Source organism: Leptosomus discolor, chromosome 24, assembly GCF_034619465.1.
Source record: "Leptosomus discolor isolate bLepDis1 chromosome 24, bLepDis1.hap2, whole genome shotgun sequence".
Lineage (NCBI taxonomy): Eukaryota > Metazoa > Chordata > Aves > Leptosomiformes > Leptosomidae > Leptosomus > Leptosomus discolor.
In genome coordinates this window covers 3,103,210-3,129,278 of record NC_141414.1, presented here as the reverse complement: position 1 = coordinate 3,129,278, position 26,069 = coordinate 3,103,210, and the positions used below count along the sequence as shown (strand labels likewise).

Sequence of the window (26,069 nt, the reverse complement as noted above, 5' to 3'; positions counted from 1 at the left end):
TTACCAGCAGTACGATGTTGTTGGCTGGTGTTCAGCTTGTGACTAATTGTAACCCCAGCTCTGTGTTTCTGCACAGCTGCCTCCTAGGGACCAGACTACAGGAGATGGGAGAAAAAGGGATTTTTCTGAATCTGCAAAGTATGCCTGTCTTTGGGATTGAGAGAACCCCTGCCAGGGAGGAACACTGCTGCTGCTGGCAGCTTGGGCGAGCTGCTGCCTTCCCTCAAAGGCAGAGAGCTCTCCAGTCTGTACGGGGCTCATCTGAGCCAGCTCCTAGTTTGTCACATTGGGTTTTTTCTCCGCATTTTCTCACCGATTCTTGCATGTGTTCCGTGTGCTCTCTTTGCTGGGTAAATTGCAGAGGTGCCCAAAATGTGGTGGTGTGCTTTGCTGTTTGCATGTGGCTGTTGCAAAAATCATGATTGGTCTGAACTATTGAAAGGGAAAGGAGGAAAATTCACCCCCTGCCCTTTCCGTGGAGCTCTGGGAGGATTTTCAGTGCTTTTGGGTGGTTAATACCCACATGTTCGCTATTGGGACGTACCACGTGGGATGTGGAAACAGAAGCACGTGTATTTCTGTAAAGAAATTTAAAAACCCCAGAAAATCGAAGATGGGGTGAGGGGGGAGCCTTTTGAGTTTGGTGGACAGGCTGCAACGAGCTCAGAAAGCACCTGAAGGTGGCTGAGAGAAGGGCCGCCCTGAACTAAACCATGCAAAGTGGTTTAAGTGCTGTGTTCAGGTGAAACTTTACAACTTTTACAGAGGGTGTGAGCATAAGTTTTCAGGATGGCTCTAGTCAGAATGACATAGGCCTGTGGGGCTTCTGGTTGCCCTCCCCATCTCTGGGTCGGCACGTTTGATTTGAAAGTCTTCATCAGGTTAAAGGGTGGGTATCAGGAATTCTCTCTGGGAAAGGCAAATTTGCAATTCTGACACTAAATTATGTAAGTAGGACACTTGGAGCCTTAATTTTATGGAAAGGCAGCCTCACAAAGCCTATTATAGGGGACAGAAGACTAGCAAAACCTGTGGTGGCTGGGGCCCCGGTGTGCTGCCAGTCTGGGCAGCGCTGGAGGAGGGTGGCGAGGGGGGCCCACGCCCTGGCTGGGTGGCTGGGGTACCGGGCTCTCACCGCGGTGCCATTCCCGCAGGTCTCCGTGCCGCTGGTGCCGGTCCCCGGGGCAGAGGGGCCCGGAGCTGCCATGACGACGGGCGACTGCTGTCACCTCCCTGGCTCCCTGTGTGACTGCCCGGGAAGCGCCGCCCTCTCCAAGTCAGTGGAGGACTCGGACATCGGTCGCCCACAGTACGTCACGCAGGTCACCGCCAAGGACGGACGGCTCCTCTCGACGGTGATCAAGGCGCTGGGAGCGCAGAGGTAAGGCAGCTTCAGGGAAGGGGCTTGGGGTGACGGCATTTTTTGCCAGTTTTTTTGTGGCTCTAGGGGTAGAGGGAGACAACAAAGTTGTTTGTGAAGGAGTTTGCCAGGACACTAATATAGGTGTGGATCCTCGTTCGCCACGTGCTTCCCAGGCCTGCCCTCTCTTTGCGGGAGCTCACACCGGTCTCATGGGCTGGTGGATTGGGACTCGTGTGTTCGTCGAAACCCCCCAGTCCTGCAGCCACTCCAGCGTGAGGTGGCACAGGTGACCTCTTGCTGTGTGCCTCTGCCAAGTCCTTGCTGAGCAGCAGTGAAGGTGGGGTGCTGTGCTAGCAAGGGCAGCTATGGAGGTGAATAAGGGCTGAAAACAATACAACTCCTGTTCCAAGATGGTCGAGGAGTAAAGGCATGGTGTAGATTTGCAGCCCCACGCAGAGGAGGGTGTTCGTGTTGCAGGAACTGCAGTGTCCAGCTATTGCTAGAGAGGATGTGTGGCAGGTTCGCTCACTCAGACTCTTCCTGATGCGAGTTCTCATCGTGTGTTTTGAGCAGCTTCCAGAGCAGAGGACACTTGGCAGCATTGTTCAGTCCAGCTAATGAGAACGGTCACATTTTGTGTTCAAATACTGTCTGAACAGCTGGGTTTTTTTCAGTGAATTTGGTCAAATATTGATGAGGTGTGAAAGTGGTGACTGCAAATGTGGGGGAAAGCTGGAAAGCTAGATGAGAACCAAGGCAAACATAAATGCTCTGTCTAGCAAACGTGGAGCAGGACAATAAAAATGCAAGGGGAACTGACCTTGCTCTCTGACAACAGGTAGGCTGGGTGAGAAGTTGTACAACTCTCTAAAACTTGTGGAGGTGTAAAAATTGGGTGGGGAAACTGCGTGGGATTACAGGGTTTTTTTAAAAAAAACCCAACCAGGATTCCTCATGTGTCTTCATGGGACACCAGTTCGTTCATTTTGGTGGTGGGTTTCGGTCTCTTCCTTGTCACCAGCACTTAAAGTGAAGCCAGGAGCAGCATGACTGTACCGGAAGGTTGAATTAGTGATGTGGTCTCTACAGGCTACCAGAAAACTGTGTGTGAGGGCGTATCATGTGGGAGTGTGGCCAGGCCCCCTCCCCCTCTGGGTAGGAAGGAAGGAAAATGGAGTCAGATAAGAATTTTTTTTTTTCACACTGTCAGCAAATTTTTTCTTTCTGGATTGTTTATTGGTAGCCAAGGTTATATTAATGCGGATGAAATATCTTACAGATCCTTTTCTTAGGAAATAACAGATGCAGGAGAGCACTGGAGGCTTGGGGTTTTTTTTTTCGACTGTCCTTGTCACTAGGGCTGTGTTAGCGGACTGTAATTTTGTTGTTCTGGTGCAATCCTGAGCTTTACGGCAATAAAGATTACAGAATCATCAGATAATTCAGATTGGAAGGGAATTCTGGAGGACATCTGGTCCAGCCTCCTTTCAGAGCAAGGCCAACTTCAAAGATGGATCAGATGCAGTTTTCAGTACCTCTGAGGCTGGAGTTTCCACCACATCTCCAGACTTCTGTTGCAGCGATTGTCCCAAATGAAGAAGTCCCCTCAATAAAAGGCACGTGAAAATGAGGAGAGAACAAGGGTCTGTGGTTCACCAGTGGTGTTTGGCAGAGAGACGGGGACAGTGCAGTGGGTGTACATTTCTTCACAGTCCTAAATGTGATTAAAAAGTGTAATTGGGATGAAACCTGCTAAACATTGAGTTAAAAGTGGTAGAGATCTCCTGTGGTGCACCAGGAGAGGAGTCTTGCTTCTCCTTCAGTGAGCTGACATGCACTTTTTTGCTGACTCTTCCTTTCATGTCCCACCAATGGTTTTCCCCAACATGCTCCTTTTCCTTGCCCCATGTTTCTGTGTCTTGCTCTTGCTTTCTGTTTTGTCTGGTTGTGCAAACGAATGGAAGTAGTGCTGCTGCTTTTGGAGATTACAGGTTGCTTGTTCTGACTGTTGTCTTGCAATCCCACAAACTGCTTTTGCCATCAGGTGTTTTTTTTTAAAGTCAGAATAGCAGCGGGGTATGAACCGTGAGTTGGGACCAGTGTGGCTTTTGTGCTGTCAGCAGCATGTGGAAAAAGGTGATAGCTGATATAGCTCACCTGGATTTCGAGAGGACATGCAGTAGGGTCTTTGAAATAAAGCTGTTCCTTTCTCACCCTCCCTCCCACCCCCAAATCTGTGCAACTATGGATGTAAGAGAACAGTTGTTTTGTGAAAGAAATAGCTGGTTGGAAGGTGGAAAGAAGCGAGATATTAGTGAGTGGCTTGTTTTCATGGTCCACGGAGGGTAGCCCTGCACTGGGCCTCTGCTGTCCAGCATTTTGTTCCTAAATGATCTCGATGAACCGCAGATGCTGAAGAGGTGTACTGAATTGCTGAGAAAAGTGAACTTTGGTGTCTAGAGCTGTTTGAGGTTTCCTGGGAAGCCCAAGATGTCCTTGTTATGGGGCTGGCAGATGGGGCAGAGGACTTCTAGGTAACCTGTGCCTTCAGATGCCATCTGGGATGCCCTGAGACCTAAAATGGCACTTGACGCCTGAGTTTAGGGAACTGAATGTTACTGGAAATGACTGCAGGGTAAAATAATGGTTGCAGTTCAGTGTGCAGTGATGCAGATGAAGAACAACAGTCCAGGGTTTACATAGGTGTTCATGGGTTTGGAGGAGGGAGATCTTGGGCATGTGGCAGCGATGTGCAGCAGTGACCAAAACACAGATAAGATTTAGGAAAGCAGTGAAGAACAGAACTCAGTCACTGCAAAAATCCTGGATGTGCCCACGTCTTGGAAACTGTAGCTCTGATCCCTGCAGCTTTAGGATGTTTTAGAAATGCAAAAGGTAGAGGGAAGCGTAATGAAGGTGATCAGAAAGGTGGATGTGTTTCTGTCTAAGGCATGGCTGAATAGGCTAGGACTCTTCTCTTGTGAGAGAGGTGACTGAGCAGGCTATGATGGACATCTGTAAATCTAGGGGGTATGGAAAACATTGTCTGTTACAGGACAGAATGAAGGGATAGTACAGAAAACAAGCAAATGAGAGGTTTCAAGTGGAAAGGACTTGATTCTTTGTGCAGCTAGAGAAAGCCCTTGCTACAGGAAGACACTGGATGCTCTGAGTTTACATAGGCACGAGAAAAATTACTTTAGTGTGCGATGGAAATTTGTCACATGAATATAGTCTGATACACCTGAGCTGGATGCTGGAGCAGTAGCACTAGTAGTCCACAGTCTGCGGTGCCGGTTAGAGGCGTGAGGGAACATCTTGGGAACAAATGGGTGGTTTGAGTGCGGTCAGCAGCGTAGGCCTCCTGAGGGGAAGGTTGCAAGTGTCTCTGAAAGCATTTGATACTTCCCTTGATAAGCATCTCTGGGTCTGTGAGGTTCCAAGAGGGCAGATCTTGAGCGTGATCGAAGAGATTTGATTCTGTAGTTGAAACTTCTAGCCAAGGAGAGGGTGAGCAGTGGTGGTTGTTGAAGCACCAAGGCATTTCTGCAGCCCGTTAAAGGCCTGAACGCTGCCTTGGTTCTCTGCCTGGTGGCATGCAGATGGGCTGCTGAGCGAGTTAGTGCACTGTGATGGGCAGAGGGTTTGTATGCCGAGAACATAGGCTGGGTGACTGCTTGCCGTGCAGTATGTCATGTCCTTGGAGAGCTGAGCTTCCAGTGTCGATGTAGCTGTGTCTTTAGATATCGCTGTTCCTTACACAGTTACTGCTAAACCCGGGGTGCAGAGCAGAGGTGGGGTGAGAGCAGACAGGCAAGCTGATAAACGTGACTGCAAACCTCTTGGGTGGCTCCAGGTGGCTGGGGCATGCTGTGGTTAGCATGGATCATCCAGCTTCGCTTCGGCCTTCTGGATTTGCATCAGTGCTTCAGGGTTGGTTTTGGGTCTGGTGTCAGCCTCTGCCTGCTCTGAGCAAAGCTGGGGACTGCAGGACACACACTCTACGGTCCCTTCTGTGGCCAGCTGAGCTGGCCAGGCTGACGTGCCAGCTTCTCTTGGCTGTGGTACTCATCAACACGGCTTCCAGACCCTACTGACCTAAAAAGTTCCAGGCACCTCCACGCTCCCGAGACTGGTTTCTTGCTGCAACAGGCTGCTTTGGACATTCACGGCGTGCCTGGCATGGTCTGCCGTGCGCTGCCTGCTGTGCGTGCGCCCTACTGGGGCTTGGTGGGCTCGGACCCCGTTCTCTGATGTGGCTGTATTGTTCTGCCTGCTCTGACGGTGATTTCATTCTGTTTGTCTGCCTCTTTAGTGACGGTCCCATCTGTCGAATCTGTCACGAAGGTGGAAATGGGGAGGGACTGCTCTCCCCGTGTGACTGCACAGGAACACTGGGCACCGTGCACAAGAGCTGCCTGGAAAAATGGTTATCCTCCTCCAACACAAGTTACTGTGAGCTCTGCCACACAGAATTTGTTGTAGAGAGAAGACCGAGACCTTTGACAGAGGTACCGCTTTCTTCCTGCTTTACTTTTATTCCTTACCATTTGAGAGAGAATGACTGATTTGCCCTGCTGTCCTTGTGGTCCTTGCTGTGTCCTCCTCCTTGCAGTACCTTAACACTCGCAAAGAACAATTCTTTTTAGAGAGATCAAGTCTCTTATCAGTCCAAGTGACGTAGTTGCAAAAATGCAGCAGTGATGCTTGGGGCAACTCTTACCTGTGAACCCCCCAGGTGCTCCCTACCAGTGGCAGGCTGCAGGACTATGGAAAACGTTGCACTTGTAGATGTACTTTAATGCCTGAGCGTTGAAACGCAGAGGTCACCACGCGACCGACTGAAATATGAAGCGCTCAGAAATATTCTTTTTTCCTGTTAAGTTTCAATCTCGTCTCAGTGTTGCATTAGTGCAGCTCTCTAGCATGTGACTGCCTTGTCATCTTCTGCTCTGAAGAGTGAGATGTGGCGTTTGCTGATACTGTTCATAAAAGACCCGTCCTCCCTTGACTAATACTGATGTGTGCTTCAGAGCCTTTGGGTCTTGCTCCTTCCCGCTGAGCTGCGCTGCCCTGCCCTTGCCCTGCGTTCCCCCCAGTCAAAGGAGAAAGCAGGGCATGACTCAGCCAGTCCTTATGTTCCCTTTTGCATTGGCCGTAGGGGGAGCAGCTTCCTGATGGGTCCATCAGCCTCCCAGAGCTGGAAAGTACAATCCGGGCTCTGCTTGGTGGGTTGGATTGGTTTGGGTTTGGTTTTTTAATCACAAGGCTCTCTTCGTTCCCCTTCATTCAGGCAGTCTGCTGTGCTCTCATTTCAGACTTCCTTTGGTCCCTGAAGTTTATAGCAGCTCTCTGTAATGAAGCCCTTTACATGTGGGGGGCAAGGGCAGCTCAGACCAGGCCATCTTCTGACCTCAGAATTCAAGTGTACAGTCCCAAAGAGGAATAAGTAATTCAGCTTGTTACAGTACAAAAGGCTGTAACGGTTTGTTGTAGAAGACTATTTAATCTCTCTAAATAGGTGTGAGTTATGTTGCCAGGTGAGCGGACGATGTTGGTACGGCTACCCTTTCTGACGGTGCTGCAGGACCATGTAGGAGGGTGTTGCTGGCACACCTGAGGCCCAGCCTTGGAGATCAAAGCAAGATCCTGCAGCACTCGCTGCCCGCACCCCGTTCAGATCCCATTCACTGCCTGTGAAACCGCAGGCAGGCTCTCCTCTGGGTCAGCTGGCTGCTGAGTTGGGCTTGGGTGTTCGTTCATCACCATGTGCAACTGCAGAGGAGTACCAGTCTGCAGGTGGGGATTTACAGGTCACAATTTTGGGAGCCCCCCAGTCCTGCAGCCATCAGCAGTGGGAGAAGTGGGAAAGCATCATCTGGAGCCACCACTGCAAATACTCCACTTCTTCGCCTGCACCCTGTCCCTGCCTCCCTGGCTGTGTTTGGACTATGGCACGTAGCTCGAGTTTTTGTTTCTAAAGTTACTTTTCCTGTTGATAACATTTCAAACCAATGCAAAGTGGTGCTGCTGCGCTGTGGCCAGTGAGGCTGCAGCAGGAGGTCTGTGAGTTGATGCTTAACAAGACTCCTGTTACCTGCCAGCTATCAGAGGTTTGTCCATGCCTGCCACCAGAAGTGATGTGCGGGGAGGCAGGAGTTAATTCTGGTTTGTAACTCGGCCTGCTCTTGTCTGCTCTCTCCTTCCCCTTGCTCCATCAGTTAGATTAAAACTGTGTCATGATTGGAATTCTAAGTTGCTTTTCCCATCTCTGTTTCCATTCCCATCAATTCTAAAGGTTATTTCCTTTCCCTTCCCACCTCCCTCTGGAAACAATACTTGCCCCCTCCTCCTTCCTGCAGTCCCCAGCTCTGCTTCACACCCTTCCATCTCTTCTGGGTGCCCAGCAAGCCTTGAAGGGGAAAAGAGGCCCCCAACTGGGGAAGCACTCAAGCTTCAATTTGCAAAATTGGTATTTACTTTTAATGATTGTTTAATTTACAACTGACTGTCATTGACTTGAGAGCCAGAGGCAGGAGAAAGCTTTAGACTGCAGTGCTAAACCAAACCATGCATTCAGCAAAGCAATTTGTAAAAGAGCATTACGTCAGCAGTTAGTGCTGAATCTTATCGCTTTTCTCCCAGCTGCTAAAATATATAACATGGCTCTTTGACCAAAACCTCTCAAATGGTTGTTTCAGAAGTTGAAAACCACTGCTTTAAATTTGGGAAGGGCTGTATCTTGGCTTTGAGGACGCACTGCAGGCAAGCCCAGTAACAACTTGCTGGGGCTTATGCGGGCCAAGATGTTGAGTGCAGGTTTCAGATGTTTTAGCTGAAGAGCTAGCGAAGTATTCATGCCCAGAAACAAACATGTGGAAGTGCATTTAGCCATAGTTCACAGATGCTGTAGCATCTAGTAACAAGTTCAGGCTTAGAAAATGGCATACTTGAACAACAGCTCAAAGACAAGTGTATATTGGAGGAGTTTCTCCTCTGACACTGACATCTGTGCCTTCAGCAGGCAAGAGGAGCTTGCTGGGACAGTGTGACAGGAGAGCCATGAGTCCTCTGTGTGCCTTCTTGTCTGTATGCTGGGGTGGATGAGTGAGCAGCCCGGGACAATCAAATTTTAATTCCTGTTGAAATGCGTAAAGAGCCCCTCTGAGCTGGAGTCTGTAAGGGTGTGGTGACCAACAAGCAATCAGGGAGTGTTGAGAGGTGATGGGTGGGCAGCATTTAGTGAGCCTTGAGCGCAAGAGAAATGCCACTGTGTTTTCGGAGTGGAATTAGACCCTTCGAGCCAGTACTGACAGCTGTCAAAGGCTTTGGGATGTGAATTATTTTTACTTCTTGTGTTTGGGGACTGTCTGTGAGCACAGTGAAGGGGGTGATCCGCCCTGTTCTGGTGTCTCCCGCGTCTGCTAGGTGAACAGAGGGCATAAAGTGCCAGTAGTGCCTTGTGAGTTCAGAGGCTGGCAAGCACTCGATGAAAACTTGCCAGTTAGCTGGTGGGCGTGATCCCTGCCGTAGAGCAGAGTCGAACATGCAGCTCGCCATCATCACACAGCCCTGGAGCAACTCCTTTGCCTGCAGCTCATTGGCAGCAAGCTTTTCCCCTGGCTTGAGGAGCAGCCTGTAGCCTGGATTAATAAATCCCATGGCAGCAGCCTGCTGTTGCTCTTTCCCAGGGGCCCACAGCGCTTCCCCACCACGCAATGGAGTGCTGCGAGTCCGGTCCAAGCTGTGCTGAGCCACAGGGGTGCTGGGGGGTGCTGGGTCTCCACAGGGGTGCTGGGGGGTGCTGGGTCTCCACACGCTGTGGCTCAGCTGCTCGGCACATGCGCTGCGTACCTGGCACGTCGCAAGCGGAGGGCTGCTGCTGGAGTGAAGTGGCTCGCCTGGCTGGAAAGACTGCCTGGTTTTGTTGTACACCACACGGTGAAACAGGCTGATCCCCTGCCTGGAGTCTGGGGAAAACATCCTGGAGTTCAGTTTGTCATTTTCCTTGGGAATTGTTACAACTGCTCTGAGCTTCTGTACCACCAAAATCTGTGCTCGTCAGGAGCAGTGACAATGAATGTGCTTTGCCATGTGATGTTTGCTTCGGCTTTTTGTTCCCTTAGAGGCCAGCCTACAGAACTTGGATGCTTTCAGAAGTGTGCCAGCTGTTAGCAGAGGCTCTGCCCCTCGTAGAGCCCTTCTGAAAGAGCTGATAACTGCTTTGCCAGTTTGCTGGCACTTTCCATTAATAACCTCTGTGTGCAGCCTGGTGTAATCTCATCCCCACACCAGACTGGGCCAAAACTCTTCACCAAATACTTTTGGCAAGTGTCATCCCCAAGTTGTTCATCTGTTTCTGAGAAGAAGGCTAGGGAAAGAGGCTGCTTAGTCATTTTAAAATGACGTTGTTCCTTCAGCCTTCCTATCTGAGAAATTCTTCTCTCCTTTGTTGCAGGGAGGGGCAGGGAGCGTTTTGAAACTTTCAGGGAAGTGATGCTCGTATGTGAGTGTACTGTTTAGTAGCTCTGATAAAAATCCACTGTTCAAGTAAAACTGGGAAGCCAAAATAGAAATTAGTGAGCAGAGGAGGATAAATGGGATGGAGACTAGGGCTGGGAGCCATGCTTTATGACAGTGGTGTTGATGAAAGGGCCTGTCCCAGGCACCCCAGTGCTCTTCTGCTGTCATAGGGCCATTGTGAAACCCACAGGAGAATCAGGTGACACACTACCTGCTAATGTTGGTCCTCACAGGAGAAAGCAGCTAGCTCTTGCTGTTGGCTCTGGTATGCCCTACCTTTCCAGCCTGGGGAGACGTAGAACTGCTCGTGGTGGCTGTGGTGGTCACTGATCAGCACAGCTGATCTCCATGGGAATGGGCCATCAGCGCCATGAAAAACTTGCTCTGTGTGTGTTTGAAGAGCTTCAGAGAGAGAGAGGGGCTGAGTGCTGACTGTGGAGCGAAGGAGGTGTTTTGGTGAGTGCTGTGGGGAAGCTGCGTGGCCGAGCTGAAATGCTGCTGCGGAAGCCGCAGAAAGTTCTTGGAAGTCAGGAAATGGCACAATCAAAATTGCCTTCGTTGTTACTTCAGTCCTCTTGCATATCTGCATTACAATGTCGTCTTTAGCTGGTCGCAGACTGCATGTGCCAGGATCAGAGCAGGGGTGAAAGATGCCCGCCGGCTAACTTTGTTTATCCCACTGTGTTGTGTGGCTGTGTGCTCTTGTATCCCTGCTCACAAGACAAAATTATTCATTTCTCCTTGGGCTTCTCTGGGGTGTGTACTGCTGTGATATCTGAGCACTTCACAAACAGTAATTTAATTTTGCAGCCTCCTTTAGGGAGGGAAGACAGCAACCTTGTTCAGCATGCATTAAAGAGAATTTTTTAATAGAATTGGATTTTTATTTTCTTTGAGCAGCCATTTGCGCATGTTGTGGTCTGTTCAATGTAAAAATAGCAACAGTGTTCACTGCCAGCATGCCTGATCTCTGAACCAGGAGTGGTTCCGGAGCCAGCTCTGGCAGCCACGGGCAGGCCCATGGGTGCAGGGAGAGTATCTCCTGCAGTTCAGCCTGGTTCAGTTATTTTTTAACTAAGAAGCTGATTGAAAGCTGAAAAAAAACCCACAAAAGGTTTTTGTTAACTGTGAGGCTGTGAGATGGATCGGCTGAGTGCTTTTTTTGGGGTGGTGGTGGGGGGGGTGGTGTTGGGTGTTTTGAACCACTGCAGGTGAAGATGGAGAGTGGAACCGCAGTTGCAGGTGTCCAGGGAGGGTCTGTCACCAGGGGTGCACGGTCCTGCCGTGCTGGTGCCTGTGCTGTGAAAGGACCGAAGAGCTTCTGCTTGGCTCTCTGATGTGGTCTCCAGCACAAGAGGGTTGTGGACTGGGGCCCTCGAGCGAGGAACATGATCCTAGCAGAGAACGAGATGGCCAAGCCTTGGAGAGGGATGATTTTCCAGGACTTGACTTTCCTACATCGATGTTAGTTTAATGTGCGTCCGTATGTTTACAGGGAAGTGATCTGAATCCACCAGACTCTAGACAGCGTGGCTGGCATAGTCAAAAAGTGCAAGGTATGTTTCTGGGTGACCTGGAAGGCTTCAGCAGTAGATATTTTGATGAAATGTTCAAATAGTAAGATGGAGTGCACACAGCTTTCCTGGAACAGGTAGTTTCTTGTTTGTTCCAACAATGTTAATGCACAGAGAATGCACAGTTAGTGCCGAGGATTCATCTTCAAGAAACATCTGTGTCTTTGCTGTCCAGAGCATTGTAGAATGAGTGCAGGCCTTTGGAAGTGAAGCATTGCTTCAGTCTACACAGCTCTTTCTCCGAGGCAACGGATAGTCACACAGTTCTCTGGGCAAGGTTGGGTTTATCTGCCCTACCTTTTTACACCTTAAATTTTCCTTGGCCAGACCTTGTTGTTTAGAGCCCTATAGTCTATGGAGAGAAAGAAATGCCTCTTGTGATCAGTTAATTCCTGCCTCCTTAGAAACCTGAGTTAGGATGAGTCAACTCGTTTGGAGGTGCTTGCCTTTCTCTGGCTCTAGGAGAACCAAGGTATGTGCTGTTGCAGGCAGCTCGTTGTACAAATCTAAATATCCCCTTCTCTTAGTGTTCGCCGTTCCGTGTAAACTCCTTTCTTTGGTCTGTGGCTAAATCCATCATAAACCTATTTTCTCTTGCAAAGTACTCTTCCCACTGAAGACGCTTTGGCCTCTAGGATTTCAGGCCGAACTGCATGGATTGAGGCATTTGGTGCTGTACTGGATGTGTCTTATCTTTCTAGAAAACATTATCAAGGGTGTTGCTGTGGTTTTGTTTCTACAGCCACATGCAAGCCTGGCCCTCCTGCACAGCTCCTGGTCTTCTCCCTGGCTGCAGCCCGCTGCCCACAGAGGGAGGTGGGAGCGGGGGTCGGTCTGTGTTTTGTCTACCAGGGCCCACTCCTGCCCCTTTGCCCTTTTTGCTTTCCCAGGTTACCAGCAAAAGTATTTCCTTCCCACGGCCGCCTCGTTGTGTGTATCTTGCTGTGACACTGACCCTCTTATTTCCCTTCTCAATTCATTAACCTCCTGTGAAGTGTTTTAGCTTTAACCTACTGTTAATTTTGTCCCCTCTGAGTATTTCTGAATGGGCCTAAGAGAAACGCCACCTCCGCCCCCCAGAGACTCCCGTTTCAGGCCGTTTCTGCCCATGCAGAGTCAGCTTTGGTTTCCCACCTGCCCATCGGACAGGCCTGGGCCCCTCAGCCTGGCACAATCCTGGCGTTGGGCAATTTGCGCCGCAGGTCTGTGCCGAGCAGCTGAGGTCTCTGCGTGGAAATGTCCCAGGCTGGCAGCTTGGGCAGGTGTCAGTGCAGCAGCTGTTTAATCCCGGCAAAATGTCAGTCTGTTTAAGAGGAAGGATATAATTTTGTGCACGCATCATGTAAATCCCAGGGAGGGAAACCTAGGGGTTCCAGGACTAAGCTTGAGAGTGGCCGTGAGTTTCTGATGCTGAGGCCAACGCTCTGGCTTTGCTGAAATTACCAGGATGTCAAAAGCCAGCACATCCTGGTGGTAAAAGCTAATGAGTGTTACGCGTGACTTGCTCGCGATGCTTCTCTAGGCATCTGATAACTTTGCTAAAGCAAGAATCATTTGAGACAGCTCACTAGTTCCAAAAAAGCTTCCTCTAGTAAATCAGTCACCTCTGGAGCAGTTTAGCCACACCCTTTGTTCCCATATTTCTGGCCTTGCAAGCAGGTCTCATGATGGAGCCACAACAAAATCCTGGTTGCACGTCTCCAGTGCTGGTGCTTTCTTGCAATATGTGTATTAACGTGCTTTATTTCAAAATATCAGCTTTAGAAATCTCTGCGTGTTCCTCTGCCTCTGCAAAACAGCTCCTTCCAAGAGTGTTATGCAGTACAGGAGACTGACAGTTTTCTGTTCCTACTGTTTTCCTTTATGCAATTTTGCATTTCCTTTATGCAAGTTTATTATGCAATTTTGATTAAAAGATGCTTATTTTCACTGACTGCTGAGACTTTTGGTTCACTTAAGCTGGATATTTTATATAGGTCAATGGATTTATTTTTTTTTTTGTCTCGTAAGGAAAGTACGACTTCCAAACACAACTGTCGCCTGCAACAAAGCGTGTTTGAAATTCTCAGAGATGTTTGCTTGGCTGTTTGAGTCATGCTGGAGTATGGGACACCTCCCATGGGTCTGCCACGGGCAGTCTTTCTGCTCTGTCTCGCTAGTCTCTCGTACCTCTGTAGCTGTGGGAGGTGCTGCTGGGATGTCTCCAGTACAAGCAAAATGAGGTTTGCAAGGAGCAATAGTGATATTCTTATTACTCCTGCTTATATTATTAGAAAAAGAAATTTTGCCTCTGGGCACAGCGCCCGCTGCAGTGATCGCTGCCTCCCCTCCAGTTCAGAGAACTGATATGCGACGTAAACTCTCCCCCACCCTTCCTCTAGCCTTATCTTGCTTGCAGACAGACTTTTTTCTTTGCTTTCCTTGAACTCTTCTGCTGAACTCGCTACACCATTCTCTGTCTTGTCTGTGCTCTTCTACCTGCCTTCACATCTTGTCTCTCTCCTTTCTCCGTGCAAGCCTATGTTGGATTCCTGTATCTAGCGAAAAACAAATCGCTCCTGGCTACAGCTGAGTCCTCTTTCTTTCTCCTCTTTTCCTTTCTCCCTTTGCTTGCATTTGATGTCTGGAGATGCTCTTCTCAAATCCCACCCTCGATCCTCTTGGTAGTTCTCTGTGCAGTCCCTGGCACTGTTCTGCAAACCTGGAATGGCCTCTCTGGGGCCAAAACTGGAAGTACTTCATCCCTGTGCTCTTGGCACTTACCAGCGCTAGTCTCTTTCTGACACGTCCATCTTCACCACTTTGTCCAGCCCTGTCTGTGCCCTGAGGATCTAGAGGACCTGCTACTGGTGGGGTTTCTCTGAGGTGCAGCTGCTGGCAATGCCGTGATCTCTTATTTGTGCATGTTGTGGTGTGGCATTTCCCACGGTGACACCAACCGCAGAAGCACGTGCTGCTGTGTAGGAAAGTGTCCCGGTGACCTGCAGTGCTGCTCGGGTCTGTTTCTCTCCTGTCCACCATTTCGAGTGCTCCTGCAGCTCTTGCTCTCCTTGGGTCAGCCCAGTGCCCTTTGCTTCCCAGTGGCTGGAGCTGGGCTGAGTGCGTTGGGAAGGCTCTCATGCCTGTGCAAGGAGAGGGTTGAGGTTTGTGGAGCATCGATGGCAGGCGGTTGTGCAGGTTAAGGAGGGACAACTTTGCTCTGCGGCATTTAACTGCTCTGCTTGCAGGGCTAGGGGTGTTTCTGGGTCTTGACTTCCTGAACTCTGGGTACCCTGTTGGGAAACGTCCCTCCCCACCTTGGTAAAGGAAACAGGACCGTCCTGCTGGGGCTGCTCATGGAGCTCGGTGGCCTGCAAGGAGGTTTGGGTGGACGCCCAGAGAAGGGATGTGATGGGCCCTCTTCTGAAGCTGCGTTTTTGATCTGAGACATTTCTTGGGGCAGGGACAGGGCTAATCGTGCTGCTGTGAATCAAGGTCGTGTTTTTCTTTCTGGCTTCCATAGCCAGGCACCAGGTCAGCAGCGAAAGGAAAGTCAAGAGGTGCCTGAGCAGCCACAGGCTGACTATTTGGTGAACAGAAGGGACGTGAGATGTTTTGTAACGCAGCTGGCTTCACGCAGCCAAATACTCCTGTTGTTGCCGTGGCTTGCATCATACTGTAGCTGTGAAGCACAGGGGGAACTTTGTGGCAGGGTCAGCTGGTGACATTGGCAGGTCACGCTGCTCCTGAATGGCGCTCGCCAGAGCGGGTGGTCCAGCTGTGGGAGAACTGAGCCCACACTGGCTGGAGACTGCTGGTCCCACTGGTGCTGGTACCTCACTGTTCTGGCCCTGCGTGGCATGGGGTGGCCGTCGGTTGCCACATGAACGCTGCGTGCAATGTGTTTGATGAAACAGGGGCTGATACCTCACAGCCACGTACATTTTGCCACACAAGGTAAGCAAGCTGTAAGAATCTATGAAAGCTTGTTGTAAACCGCCCGTGTAGTGACCCCCTGAAAGTGCAAGGTGCTGAGCACTGCTGGGACAGTCCCTCCTCAGTCCGTTCCCCTTGGTCCGAAGTGGCAGAATGCAGCCCAGCTCCGAGACATGCGAAGTAGTGGGTGCTGGGACGGACTGTCTGGGAGACTGCTCTGTCCTACCGTGAGCTCTGTTCCAGGCTTCCAGAGGAGCTGATGATATCCTGGTGCCTTCTGTCACCTGGGGCTCACCCTCATTTCATAGGCACTGCAACACCCAAAGATCAGATACTCATCATCCTGGAGCCCTGCCAAGGGTCCAAGAAATGAGCTCCCTTCCACAACCAGTAGAAAGAACCTCTGGGAAAGCCTCAGGATCGTGCTGGAGGACAAAGAAATGTGGTTGTACCCAGAATAGTTATTCTGTCGCACAAGCAGATAGAGCTTGTTTCCCACAGGGCAGGCTGGGACCCAGCTCATGGCCAAAGCGGGCAGCCAGCAGCTAGCTCTACCTCTTTCCCTTTAGTCTCACGCATGATTGCAGCATGGAAGCGATTGTTTTTGGACTTGGCCTGGAAGAAGACCAAGTGGAGCTTTTGTTGCTTTCCTGTGTTTACTTGATAGTTTTCCTTACAAAAATTGTTTAATCTGACTGACCACTTTTTGGATTGTTTGCAAGGTTTATTTTAAGTCCCATATGTACTAATGTGCTGCTGTGCCAGAAACCCTGTGCCCTTAGGGTGGCTTATTGTATTCTTTTTTTACTGTATCAGTGCATATTGGCAAAGTCAGTCAACTACTTCAAAAGGAAATTAATTTGCTTCCTGTCTTTAAATGTTTGGCTCCCATCTTAGGGAGGAAGGAGTTTCAAAGGTCACAAGGAATATAAATAGAATAAGATGCAGTAAAATACCTCTCTGCCTTCTGTCCCTGAGATTCTTATTGTACGAGGGTCAAAAGTGGCCCAAGATGCCCTTTTACAGGGGATGGGGTGCTCTGGGATTGCTGCTACAGGGGGTCTAAGACAAATCTCCGCGGGGACAGCTCTATGCAGGTTGGTGGATTCCACTGGTCCTCCCCACCGTGTGGCACCGCGCTGGTCTGCGGCACTGTGCCGGTCCTCCCTGTTGCATGCCTCTGCACCCATCCTCCCTGCAGCTCCCGCCACTGTGGTGCTTCTTTCTCGCTGCACAACGCACATGGCGGTGCCAGCGCTGTGGATACATGAGCTGGGACAGCTCAGCTCGGCAGTGATCAGGCAGCTGGCTTCCCCCCTACAACCAGCACTGCCCCCCACTGCTTCTCCCCTGTTGCTGCCCCCCACCTGTGTGCCTCCTCCCCCCCTCCCCGATGTAATGGGTACTGCAGGAATGAGCTCACAGGCTGTTCCCCCTCTGCCTCCTGGGAGAGACCGCTCGCTGCCAGCGCTCGCTGTGCGGCGGGGAGGACCGGCGGAGTCTGCTGACCTGTGCAGAGTTGTCCCATTCCACGCCGGAGGGATGTTGGTCCAGTTGGGGTAACTTAGCATCCACCCCAGTGCTGTGTAGCCGGGGCAGCCCTGTGCTGGCTGGCACAGGGAAACCAGGCACGTGGCCCGGGGTTGGGCTGCGGGGCTGCCGACGCACTGTTTGTAGGAGCAGCTTGACTGCGTAGATGACTCGCCATCCACTCTCGCTTCCTCTTAGGGTTGCTCAGGACCGCGTGTGTGGTCCTTATCTTCCCCACGCAGCTCATCACCACTAATCTCCTCTGCAGAGCCACACAAGGGGTGCCTTGCAGGTCTGCCTCCCTTCTCCCAGCTCTTCCTGTCCAAACCACAGTTGTGGCTGCTCTGACCATCAAGTCGTGCTCAGAATGGCTTTAAAAATGCTTCTAGCTTGACCCCAAAATAACAGACAATAACCTCTGTTATTGCAGGGCTGTTACTCTGTCCCCAGATCTGTCTGCACTCTTCAGCTCCTAGCTTGCTCTCTAGCTTCACTTGTTCTTGCTCTGTTTAGCTCTCTCGAATACTTCAGGTCATATCTCTAACATATCTTCCTTATCAGTCCTCCCAGCTGAAATTCCTGGCAAGGCTCTTATCTGTTGCTGCAGCATCCTCTGCTCTTGGCCAGCTCAGTCTCATCACAGGTTGCTGTTCCTTGCCCAAATTTGCCATCTCCCCCTTCTCTTTCCCATTTCAACAGAAGTTGTCTGCACTTCTCATCCTGGCCTTACCCCTCTGCTGTGGCTCGCTATACATCCCTCACATTAGACTCTCTCCATAGTTAAATCTGCACGAACTTGTGTGCACCCTTCCGTGCTCCCCTTCTGCTTGTCTTTCTGGCCAGACATGTCCTCAGGTTACCTGTGCCCTGTTTTGACCGGTGTGGTCTCATTAATTTCTTGCATACCTGCCACAACCCCTCCTGTGTTGCTATTTAAACTGGGGTTTACCCTGTTGGGAATGGGCTTTGTGTGCGTAGTTGTCAGATATGCCCCTTTTCATGCTGCCTGTTCAAAAGTGGGCGGTGTACTCCAAGCCTGGCAGCAGGATGTGTCTGCCTGGCCCTGGCTGCAGGGATATTCCCTTCCCTGCTCTGACTGACTTTGCAATCACGTTCTCCACTTTTTTTTTTTTTTTTTTTTTTTTTTTTTTTTTTGAGGGAAAAAAAAAAATCCTAAATGAGACCAGTCGTCCTCACCCAGGAAAGAAGGAAGGATCTGGCAGCCCAGCATACAGAACTCCCACTGAAAATGTGCTGTAACAACTCTGGGTATTGGTAGGAACTACAGCTGCTTGCTATTCTAAAAAAGGAAAGGAAAGGCTGAAAATAGCATAATCCCAGGAAAACTAGAACAATTGCCGTTGTCGAAGTCATGTATCTAAAATGAACCCACACTGGAAGCAAGTCGGGACTCCTAAAAGTAGTGAACGCTTAAGAGATTGCCTGTTGAGGGAAACCTGCCTGCAACAGAGCTGTGTTTGTTCTGCAACCTGCTAATTTTTGAGGGCTGCAAGAGAGAAGCGCTTGCAGAGCCTCTTGGTAACACAGAGCAAACTGCAGTAACCTCCCCTGCGATGGATCGCTTACTGCCTGGGAGGCAAGAAAGCAAACCTGAAATGCGGAGGAATACACCAGAATTGGCTCTGTCCTGTCCTGGCAGGTCTCCTCTGCCTGTAGCGTGGTGGCCAGCGGATGGCCACCAGCAGTGGAAAGGTCTTTGGGATTTTGCAGTCATGGAGGTGGAGTTTTCAACAGCTGTGTCTGTGTGGTTATATCTCATCCCTGCACGGTCACTTGTGAGCCCCTGAATCTGGAAGAAAGCAGTGGGGGCTCTTCCCCCAGCCAGCTCTCCCTCCTCACCTGACAGTTGTGCTGCTTTCTCTTTGGAAAGGATCAAAGGCTTTCTCTGTGAGAAAGATGCAGGTTTGGGCACAGGTAAAAGAAAATGGGTTTGTGCTACCTTCCTCTGCTGGGGCCAGCCCAACACCGTGGCCCCTTGGCCGCTGTCCTGCCTCGTCTGCTCAGGTGCAAAAGCTTTCTGTTACTTTCTTTTTGCTCTTCTATTCTTTTTTTTTTTTTTTTTCACTTCCAGTCTTGGTTTCTTAGTTACTGAAGTGATACGCTTGTTTCCTCTCTGTCATCATCTTGTTGAAAACACTGGGTGGCCCTGGCTGGGTGCTGGGCTCCCCAGTGAGCAGCGCTGCCATGGCTCGCTTAAGCCCTGAGGACAGTGCTGTACCCTTGCGAGCGCTGCAGAGCTGTCTTGCACAGGCTCTCAGGTGGGCCTGGGCGTTTCAGATTTGATTTAAATCAGGAGTGAAACTGTACAATGCCACGATTCTCCAAAAGGAACCAGAGGGCTGGATTTGGGATAGCTGCCCTTATGGCTTGGCCTGGCCACAGACACCAATGCCCTGGTTTCCCATAGTCCCTACACCAGCTGCAGAGTCCTGTTGAAGCTCAATCCAAGACCTGTCAGATCTTTACTAAGCTGGGCTTTACTAAACAGACCTCCCTCTGACTGCGAGGTGCTGCCTGCTTCTTGCTACTCCAGTGAAGAGCCCAGGCAGCTCCCGTATTTACTACTGCCTGTCCCCTGCACATATTCTTCAGTTGTCTCTTCCCTTTTCCTTGTTTTTTCTGTTAAAAATATATACATTATGCTCTCTAGCACTATTTTTGTGAAAGTTTATGTAAGTGTATGCACCAGGGACGTAGAGACTGCAGAGAGCCCGTGGGAGCTTCCCAGCGTAGCAGTCGTGTTTTACGAGCACTCTGCGTGCCGCTGCCTGATGCCCTTTCTCCTTTCCTTCCTGCAGTGGCTGAAGGACCCCGGTCCCCGCAATGAGAAGAGGACCCTTTTCTGCGACATGGTGTGTTTCCTGTTCATTACTCCCCTGGCAGCAATCTCCGGCTGGCTCTGTCTGCGTGGGGCCCAGGATCATTTGCAGTTCAACAGCCGACTGGAGGCCATTGGACTCATAGCACTAACTATAGCACTTTTCACAATCTACGTCCTTTGGACGCTGGTAAGTGTCTGCTGCCCAGGGCCTTGTTTCTGTTTAGAAGGGAGATGGAGGTACTGGCTCGTGCCACCTTGGTGCAGCCAGCCATTTCTGACTCCCTTTGTGAGAAAACCTTGGGCTTTTCCTCTTGAACATCCATTTAATTATCTTCAAATGGGAGCTGCTAAAATTGTTGCTGAGAATGAGAAACCACTTCCTGATCATCTGCTTTCCAGATTGACATGGGAGCCGTGTTCCCCAGGGCGTCGTGTACTCGGGCGCAGACATGCCCGAGCGTGGCTGGGGCTGGGTGGGAAGGGCTGGCGCTGGGGGCAGGCAGTGGCCCAGCTCTTGTGCCTGTTCTGATTTTCAAGAAGGAACATGAACTTGGTACCCAGGTGGTTTAAGGGAAAAATAAAATCTGGAAAATGTTTGACCCCCAAATAATCTGCCATCATGTCCGTGCATGCTTTGTGCTGCCCAGCACAGGGTGGCCGTGCCCGAAGGAGGTGCAGGCTGGCTCTCAGGGGTCTCTGTGGCCCACAACTAAACCAATTCCTATGCAATATTTTTAAGATGTCAGTAGCACAGGAGGGAGTGTGCAAGGTACACCCTGACCCTGGGGAGACCTCTGACTTCTCTTTCACACTGGGCTCTTGGACTCGAGCCCTGAGCCCAGGCTGGGTAGCCAGCCTGCCCTGGCCCACTGCTGTGGCTTTGCAGCTGCGCTGCTGGGGTTGGAGGCGCTGGGGATTAGTGGGAACCTGCACTTGACGCTATCTGGGTGTTGAGCTGATCTGTGCTGGGAAAGAGCTTCCTGCAGATGCTTCACTTTGCTCTTTTTGGACATGCTGAATGAGGCAGCCAGGGGCTTGCAGCTTGGGGCGGGTCCAGAAGAGCAGGAAAGCAAATGTGCATTTGCTGTGTAGCACATCTGGGAGTGCTCCCAGCTGAGAGCCCAGAGGAGCAGCTGGGCTGGGGAGCAGCTCCCTGCCCTTCCGCTTCCCAAGCCCTCGGGGGTCCCCTGGCCCCACTCTCTCCAGGGTCTCCGAGGGACTTCCCTCTGTTTCCCATTCAGTTCTTTCGTGTTCTGTTCCTAGGTGGGTTTCTGGGTTTGGCTCTTCATTTCAGCTCTCCTTTTCAAAGCCTAGTGTGTGCTAGTGCCCTGTCCATACCCTTTTCCAGCTGCTTGTTGGGACGCACCATTTTGGGAAGGGAAGAAGTGCGGTTGCTGGAGGGGAAATAGTGGGACCCCAAAAAGCTGACAGTTCTACAGGCAGTAGAAGTGCCACGGCCCATTTCCCTGCCATCCCATGCTCTGATCTCTTGGAGAACGGCTTTCTCTGGGGTTAGAACATTCCTTGCAACTTTCCCACACGGACTCAGGTGCCAGGGGAGGGTGAGCTGGTGCTGCAGCCTTTGCTCTGGGGTGGCTGCATGCAGTGAGAGAGCCTGATGGGTGCTGCTGTCAGAACCTGCAGCAGTTGCAGTGTGCAGGGAGCTGTTGAGGAAAGTCTCCCCTGCTGCGTGTACACGCTGTGTAAGGTTCATTTCTGTAGAAAGCCACGCTAAAATTGGAAACCTTAAGAGGAAGTGCATCCGTCTTGTCTGTCCCAGGACTGGTCTGGAGAAGCTGGAAATCTGGAGGAAGCAGAAAAATGGGGTGGTTTTTTTGGTGAAATAACAAGTCCTGACTAAAATGGCTCTAGTTCTGCTGTGCTTCACATTTCCTTGAACAGAGAAGGACGTTAAGTGAAGCCCCTTTATTCACATTTACTGTATTCAGCTGCAATTCTTCTATGTCACCATGGGCCATGCGGCACAAAGGGCTGTTATGTGGGCGGGTGGTGAGGGCTGCAGTCAATGTGAGGATTGCGAGAGAGGCCGTGTCCGAGGTTGCAGCTCCTTCCTGTGGAGCAGGAGCTTTCCTTGAGGTTTGTGCCATTAGCTCCCCATTGACACACGATCTCTGAAGGCTGCGAGATACATTTGCTTCTTGTTTGTCAACAGCCAACCTTATTCCCACAGGTGTTCCCCTACAACAGGAAGAAGGGGAGTGCACAGATCAATAAGCTAAATTACCTCAATGCCATGGCAGAGCTCCATTTCTCATAGCAGATGTCTGAGACCTATCCAAAAGCAATAGGAATACTGACTTTTCCTCATCAGAAATACTTCCTGGTACTTCCTACTTGCCACTTAAATGTTCCCTGTACTTTTACAAAGTACGAAAGCTTGATTCTGATGAATGGGTTCAGTGTTTAATTTTCTTGCTCACAATTTCTAGGAAAGAAAATAGGAGGCAAATGTATGCTGGTTTTATTCCTTCCTCAAGAAATGCTAGAAAAGCTTAATTTCAAAGCTGAGGAATCATCAGGAGCTGTAATAAAATGTGTAGTGGTGTCAGTGGTGGCAGAAGGACGCAGCAAGGAGTCCAGCCCACTGGGGAAGCACAGCTCGAAGCTCCCCCTTGCAGGCCTGCTCTGAAACTGCAGGGCCGGCTCATGCCTCTGGGCCAGGCTGGTTCAGGTCCCCTCCAGCCTTTGCATCATCCTTTTCTGTCTCCCTCTGGGCGAACAAGTCTCCCAGGCCACAGCACTGTCAGGAAAGAAAGAGTCCAACCGATGTCCTGTTGTTGCAGACCAAGGAGAGAAGGCTTTTGCAAAAGGCAGAGAAGATCCAGCAGGATCTGTGAGATGGGAGAAGGCTGGCTGGATTCAGCCACTTGAGGCTAGTGCTGCTGTGAGCCCCTCGTTTTGCCCAGACGAGGTGCTCGCTTCAGCCCGGGGCTCAGGTGACGGGGTGAGCTGTGATTCCTCCCTGCCACATCTCACCGGCCTGGTACCCAAACCCAGTGAGCAAACTGTCCCTCTGTTCTGGTGCTGCCCAGAAAGCCCTTTGGCTGTACCATGCTCAGCCTGGTGTTACCAGGAATTAACGGATTCCTTGCCAGAGGCTTGGGACTTGGAGTCCCCAAACAGTTTCAGGGTCGGTGCTGTCTCCCTTGGCCGGGCAGTGCTGGTGGATTGACAAGGAGTATGCAGGGAGCGCGCAGAGGGCGGAGGGGTTGACTGCGTCTCACCGGCCCTCTACGGGCTCCGGCACTTGTGACAGGAGTTTGGTAACCAGACCGATGCGTTATTGCCCGCCAGGTTTCGTTCCGCTACCACTGCCAGCTGTACTCGGAGTGGCGAAGGACCAACCAGAAAGTCCGCTTGATGATCCCAGCCTCGCGGAGCCCCCACCCCGTGCCCCACTCCCTCCTCTCCGCCAAGCTCCTGAAGAAGACTGCGGATGAAACCACTGTCTGAGCCATCCCTCGGCCGCTGCGCCGCATGGCTGCCGGGGTGAGGGCAGCCCTTCAGGGCTGGCGGGAGCAAAGAGGGTCGGGTGTCCCCACGTGCGCAGGAAGCGCAGCCACGGTGGAGGCACTCGAAAACAATCATCCCAGCCAAAGGGACTTCAAACTCAGCACGTACTTTATACCATGGCAAACAGACAGATAATCAATGTCTGTCGTGTGAAATGGCCCAAAAGCCGGATGGCAGAACACGCCTGTCTGCAGGGACACTTTCCTTTAACTAAGTACCATACGTGGAAAATATCTCTGTCTCTCTAAATATATATATATATATATATCTATATATAATATTATTTTTTAATGGCCATGCATATTGTGTTTCAGTCCTTTTGTGTTGATGTTCTAAGCTTCAGTATAGAAGCTGGCAGCCTGATCTCATTCAGAGGTTAAATCTATGCCTTTTCTCCAAATGAGCGTATAAAGAACACTTTTCATCGACCGTTCTTGAAAGTCCCCTTCTCCTTTGCACTAAATTGGTTTTGATAATACTGCAGCAGCTTTTCCCATTACTCTTTGGTCTCCTTCGTGGTGTTTCTGTCCTTTCTAGAAAGTTGTGTGTTTTTAATAATTATTATAATCCCAGAAGGAGTAAAATGACATAATACTGAATGGAGACATTTTGTATTGTAAAGTACTGTAATTTTGAGAATTTCAAAATAAGTTTCAAAATGAGAAGATCTTTTCCTGTGCAGACGTGATCTCACAAAATGCTTTCCTTGCAGATCCTGGCTCATCCCCAGGACTCGGATGCACTCAGCTCTCGGTATGTCTGGCAAAGGTAGATGGGGAGGATCTGAGGGTGGGAAGCAATGGCCCCTACTAGCTAAACCCACTGTTGCCTTTTGCTTTTAAAAGACTTGGAAAGGAGCTTTCCTGACCCCAAAAGGTTGGAGTCTCTCTTTGCTGATGTCCTTTCACCACCTTGAGGCTGGACCTGTTGGTAGTATCGGTCACACACATACCTTACGGGACAGGCCGTGCCCTGCAGCCCCTCGGCCGGGCGCGGGTGGTCTCGGCTGTCTCTGCGCTTTGTTTGCACATTCCTCAGCAGCAGCCGGAGGAGCTGCTGTGATTGGGGTCATCCCTGAAAGCGCTGCCTGCCTGTTACGTGTCCTCTGGTGAAACACCCCACGTTCACTGGTTCCCAGAGAACAGGCTCTGGGACCCTTCTCCTGTGGGGCCAGCGTTGTTGTTCCCCCTCCTCTCCATCCACCTGCATTTCCAGCACGTCCAGCTAATGAACCCCTCTGTCCTGGAGTGCCCCATCTGCCAAGGGTCTCCCTGAGTTTGGCTTTAGTCCTTGCCTCTCTGCTGCCTCCCCACCCTGACAGACGATGCCCGTGCGTGGTGCTGTGCTCTCCTGAGCCCCGTGAGTGGAGCGGGCTGTCAGGATGCTGGCGTTGGCACTGCCCCGCTGAGGACTCCAGAGGTGTGTCCAGCTGCTGGGCGCGAGCCTCGGCTCTTACTCCCACAATGGTGAGGGTAGATAGCGGGAACCAGGGAGGCTCCAAGGTGCCCGTGTCCTTGCAGTGGGTGGTGGCAGTCACACACTATGTCCCTCCGCTCCTTTGCTGTACCAAGTGGATCAGTCCAATGCCCTGCTAGATCGAGACATGGAATTTCTTGAATTCAAAGCGCCACGTGCCATTCCTCTTCCTCTCTAGCTGCAAAGCAGGATGCGCTTCCTTACGTGTTCCCTGACCCTAGGCTGGAAGTTGCTGGTGGCATGAGCAGCAGGGGCCAGTGTCCCGTCTCTCTCACCGGGATTGCTCTAGCCCTGGGGCCTGGTCTGTGTCAGCTCTTCTCCCATTCCTGTCCCAGGGTTCTCATGCAGCTCCATGATATCCCAGCACGTTTTGCAGCAGCCTCTCTCTGCCCAGCTCTGGGACCCTGTGGGCTGGCCCGAGCTGGTCTCTGTTCTGAGCATGAAGGTTTCATTTCATCACAGGGTGAATGTCTTCTGCCTCAGCTGGGCTGTGTAGGTCTGCTCCCCTCTCCCTACCTGTCTCTTCCCTTCTGCTGTGTATCCATGGGCACCTTCGTTCTTCCCCCTTCCCCTGCAGGGATGACTCAGCCCCTGGTGTTCTTGGAGCCTTGGAGTGCAGAGAAGCCTCTTCAGCCCAGCTGCAGTTACGGTGGCTGCAGAGCAGTGCCGTCCTGCTTCAAATCAGCTGGTGCCATGGAGGTCCCACACAGGCGCTGCCACCCTCTGCGCCCCCCTTCCCTTGGCAGTGAGTGCTGCGCCCCTGCTCTGTGCCTTGTGCTGGGTACCCCCTCCTTCAGCCCCTCCCCAACAAACCCCATGTCACCAGGACATTCCCAGTGAAGAAAAATTTGGGGGATTAATTTAACTTTCCCAGCACTGGCTGCCTCCCAGGAGCTTGGTCTTGCAACGCATCTAGTTCTGGCAGGTAACAAAGGATGTGCCCTCCCACACCACGTTTCCCTGGTAAGGACTTACTGGAGCCAGTGTTTCAGTTAGGAAACCCAATGTTGATCCAAATTGCAACTGTGAAAGCCAGAAGTCCCTGGCTGGGGGCAGCTGGGGCTCAGCCCTGTGCTGCTGTGTGGCCACGGCTTCACTCTCAGCTTTGTCGTCTGTATCGTAGTTGCCAATAATTGGAGTTGTTGCATGTGCCCCTGCAAAACCCAGTAGCAAATCTTTGAGTCTTCTCCTCCTTCCCAGAGGAGATGTTCAGCTCGTGGATGTGGGAAATCAGTGTCTCTGACCCGCCACCTTCCAGTGTCATGGGGAAACGGGCTGTGCAATTATGTAAATAAAAGTGAGACAAACTTCA

General features: G+C 51.1%; 1 protein-coding gene across 3 annotated transcripts; it reads left to right on the top strand.

The window, feature by feature from the left end:
- The first annotated feature begins 1,174 nt into the window (after positions 1–1,174).
- On the top strand, positions 1,175–26,069 carry MARCHF2 (membrane associated ring-CH-type finger 2). 3 transcript variants are annotated; one of them, XM_086477735.1, is made up of 5 exons: positions 1,175–1,381; positions 5,679–5,874; positions 19,725–19,934; positions 23,063–23,257; positions 23,994–26,069. In XM_086477735.1, the coding sequence occupies exons 1-4, from the start codon at positions 1,206–1,208 to the stop codon at positions 23,219–23,221; spliced, it is 741 nt and encodes a 246-aa protein (XP_086333861.1). In that variant the 5' UTR covers positions 1,175–1,205; the 3' UTR covers positions 23,222–23,257; positions 23,994–26,069. The 3 variants fall into 3 exon arrangements, with proteins under 3 accessions (XP_086333861.1, XP_009958479.1, XP_086333862.1); XM_009960177.2 differs by having other exon boundaries at positions 23,063–26,069; XM_086477736.1 differs by lacking the exon at positions 19,725–19,934 and having other exon boundaries at positions 23,063–26,069.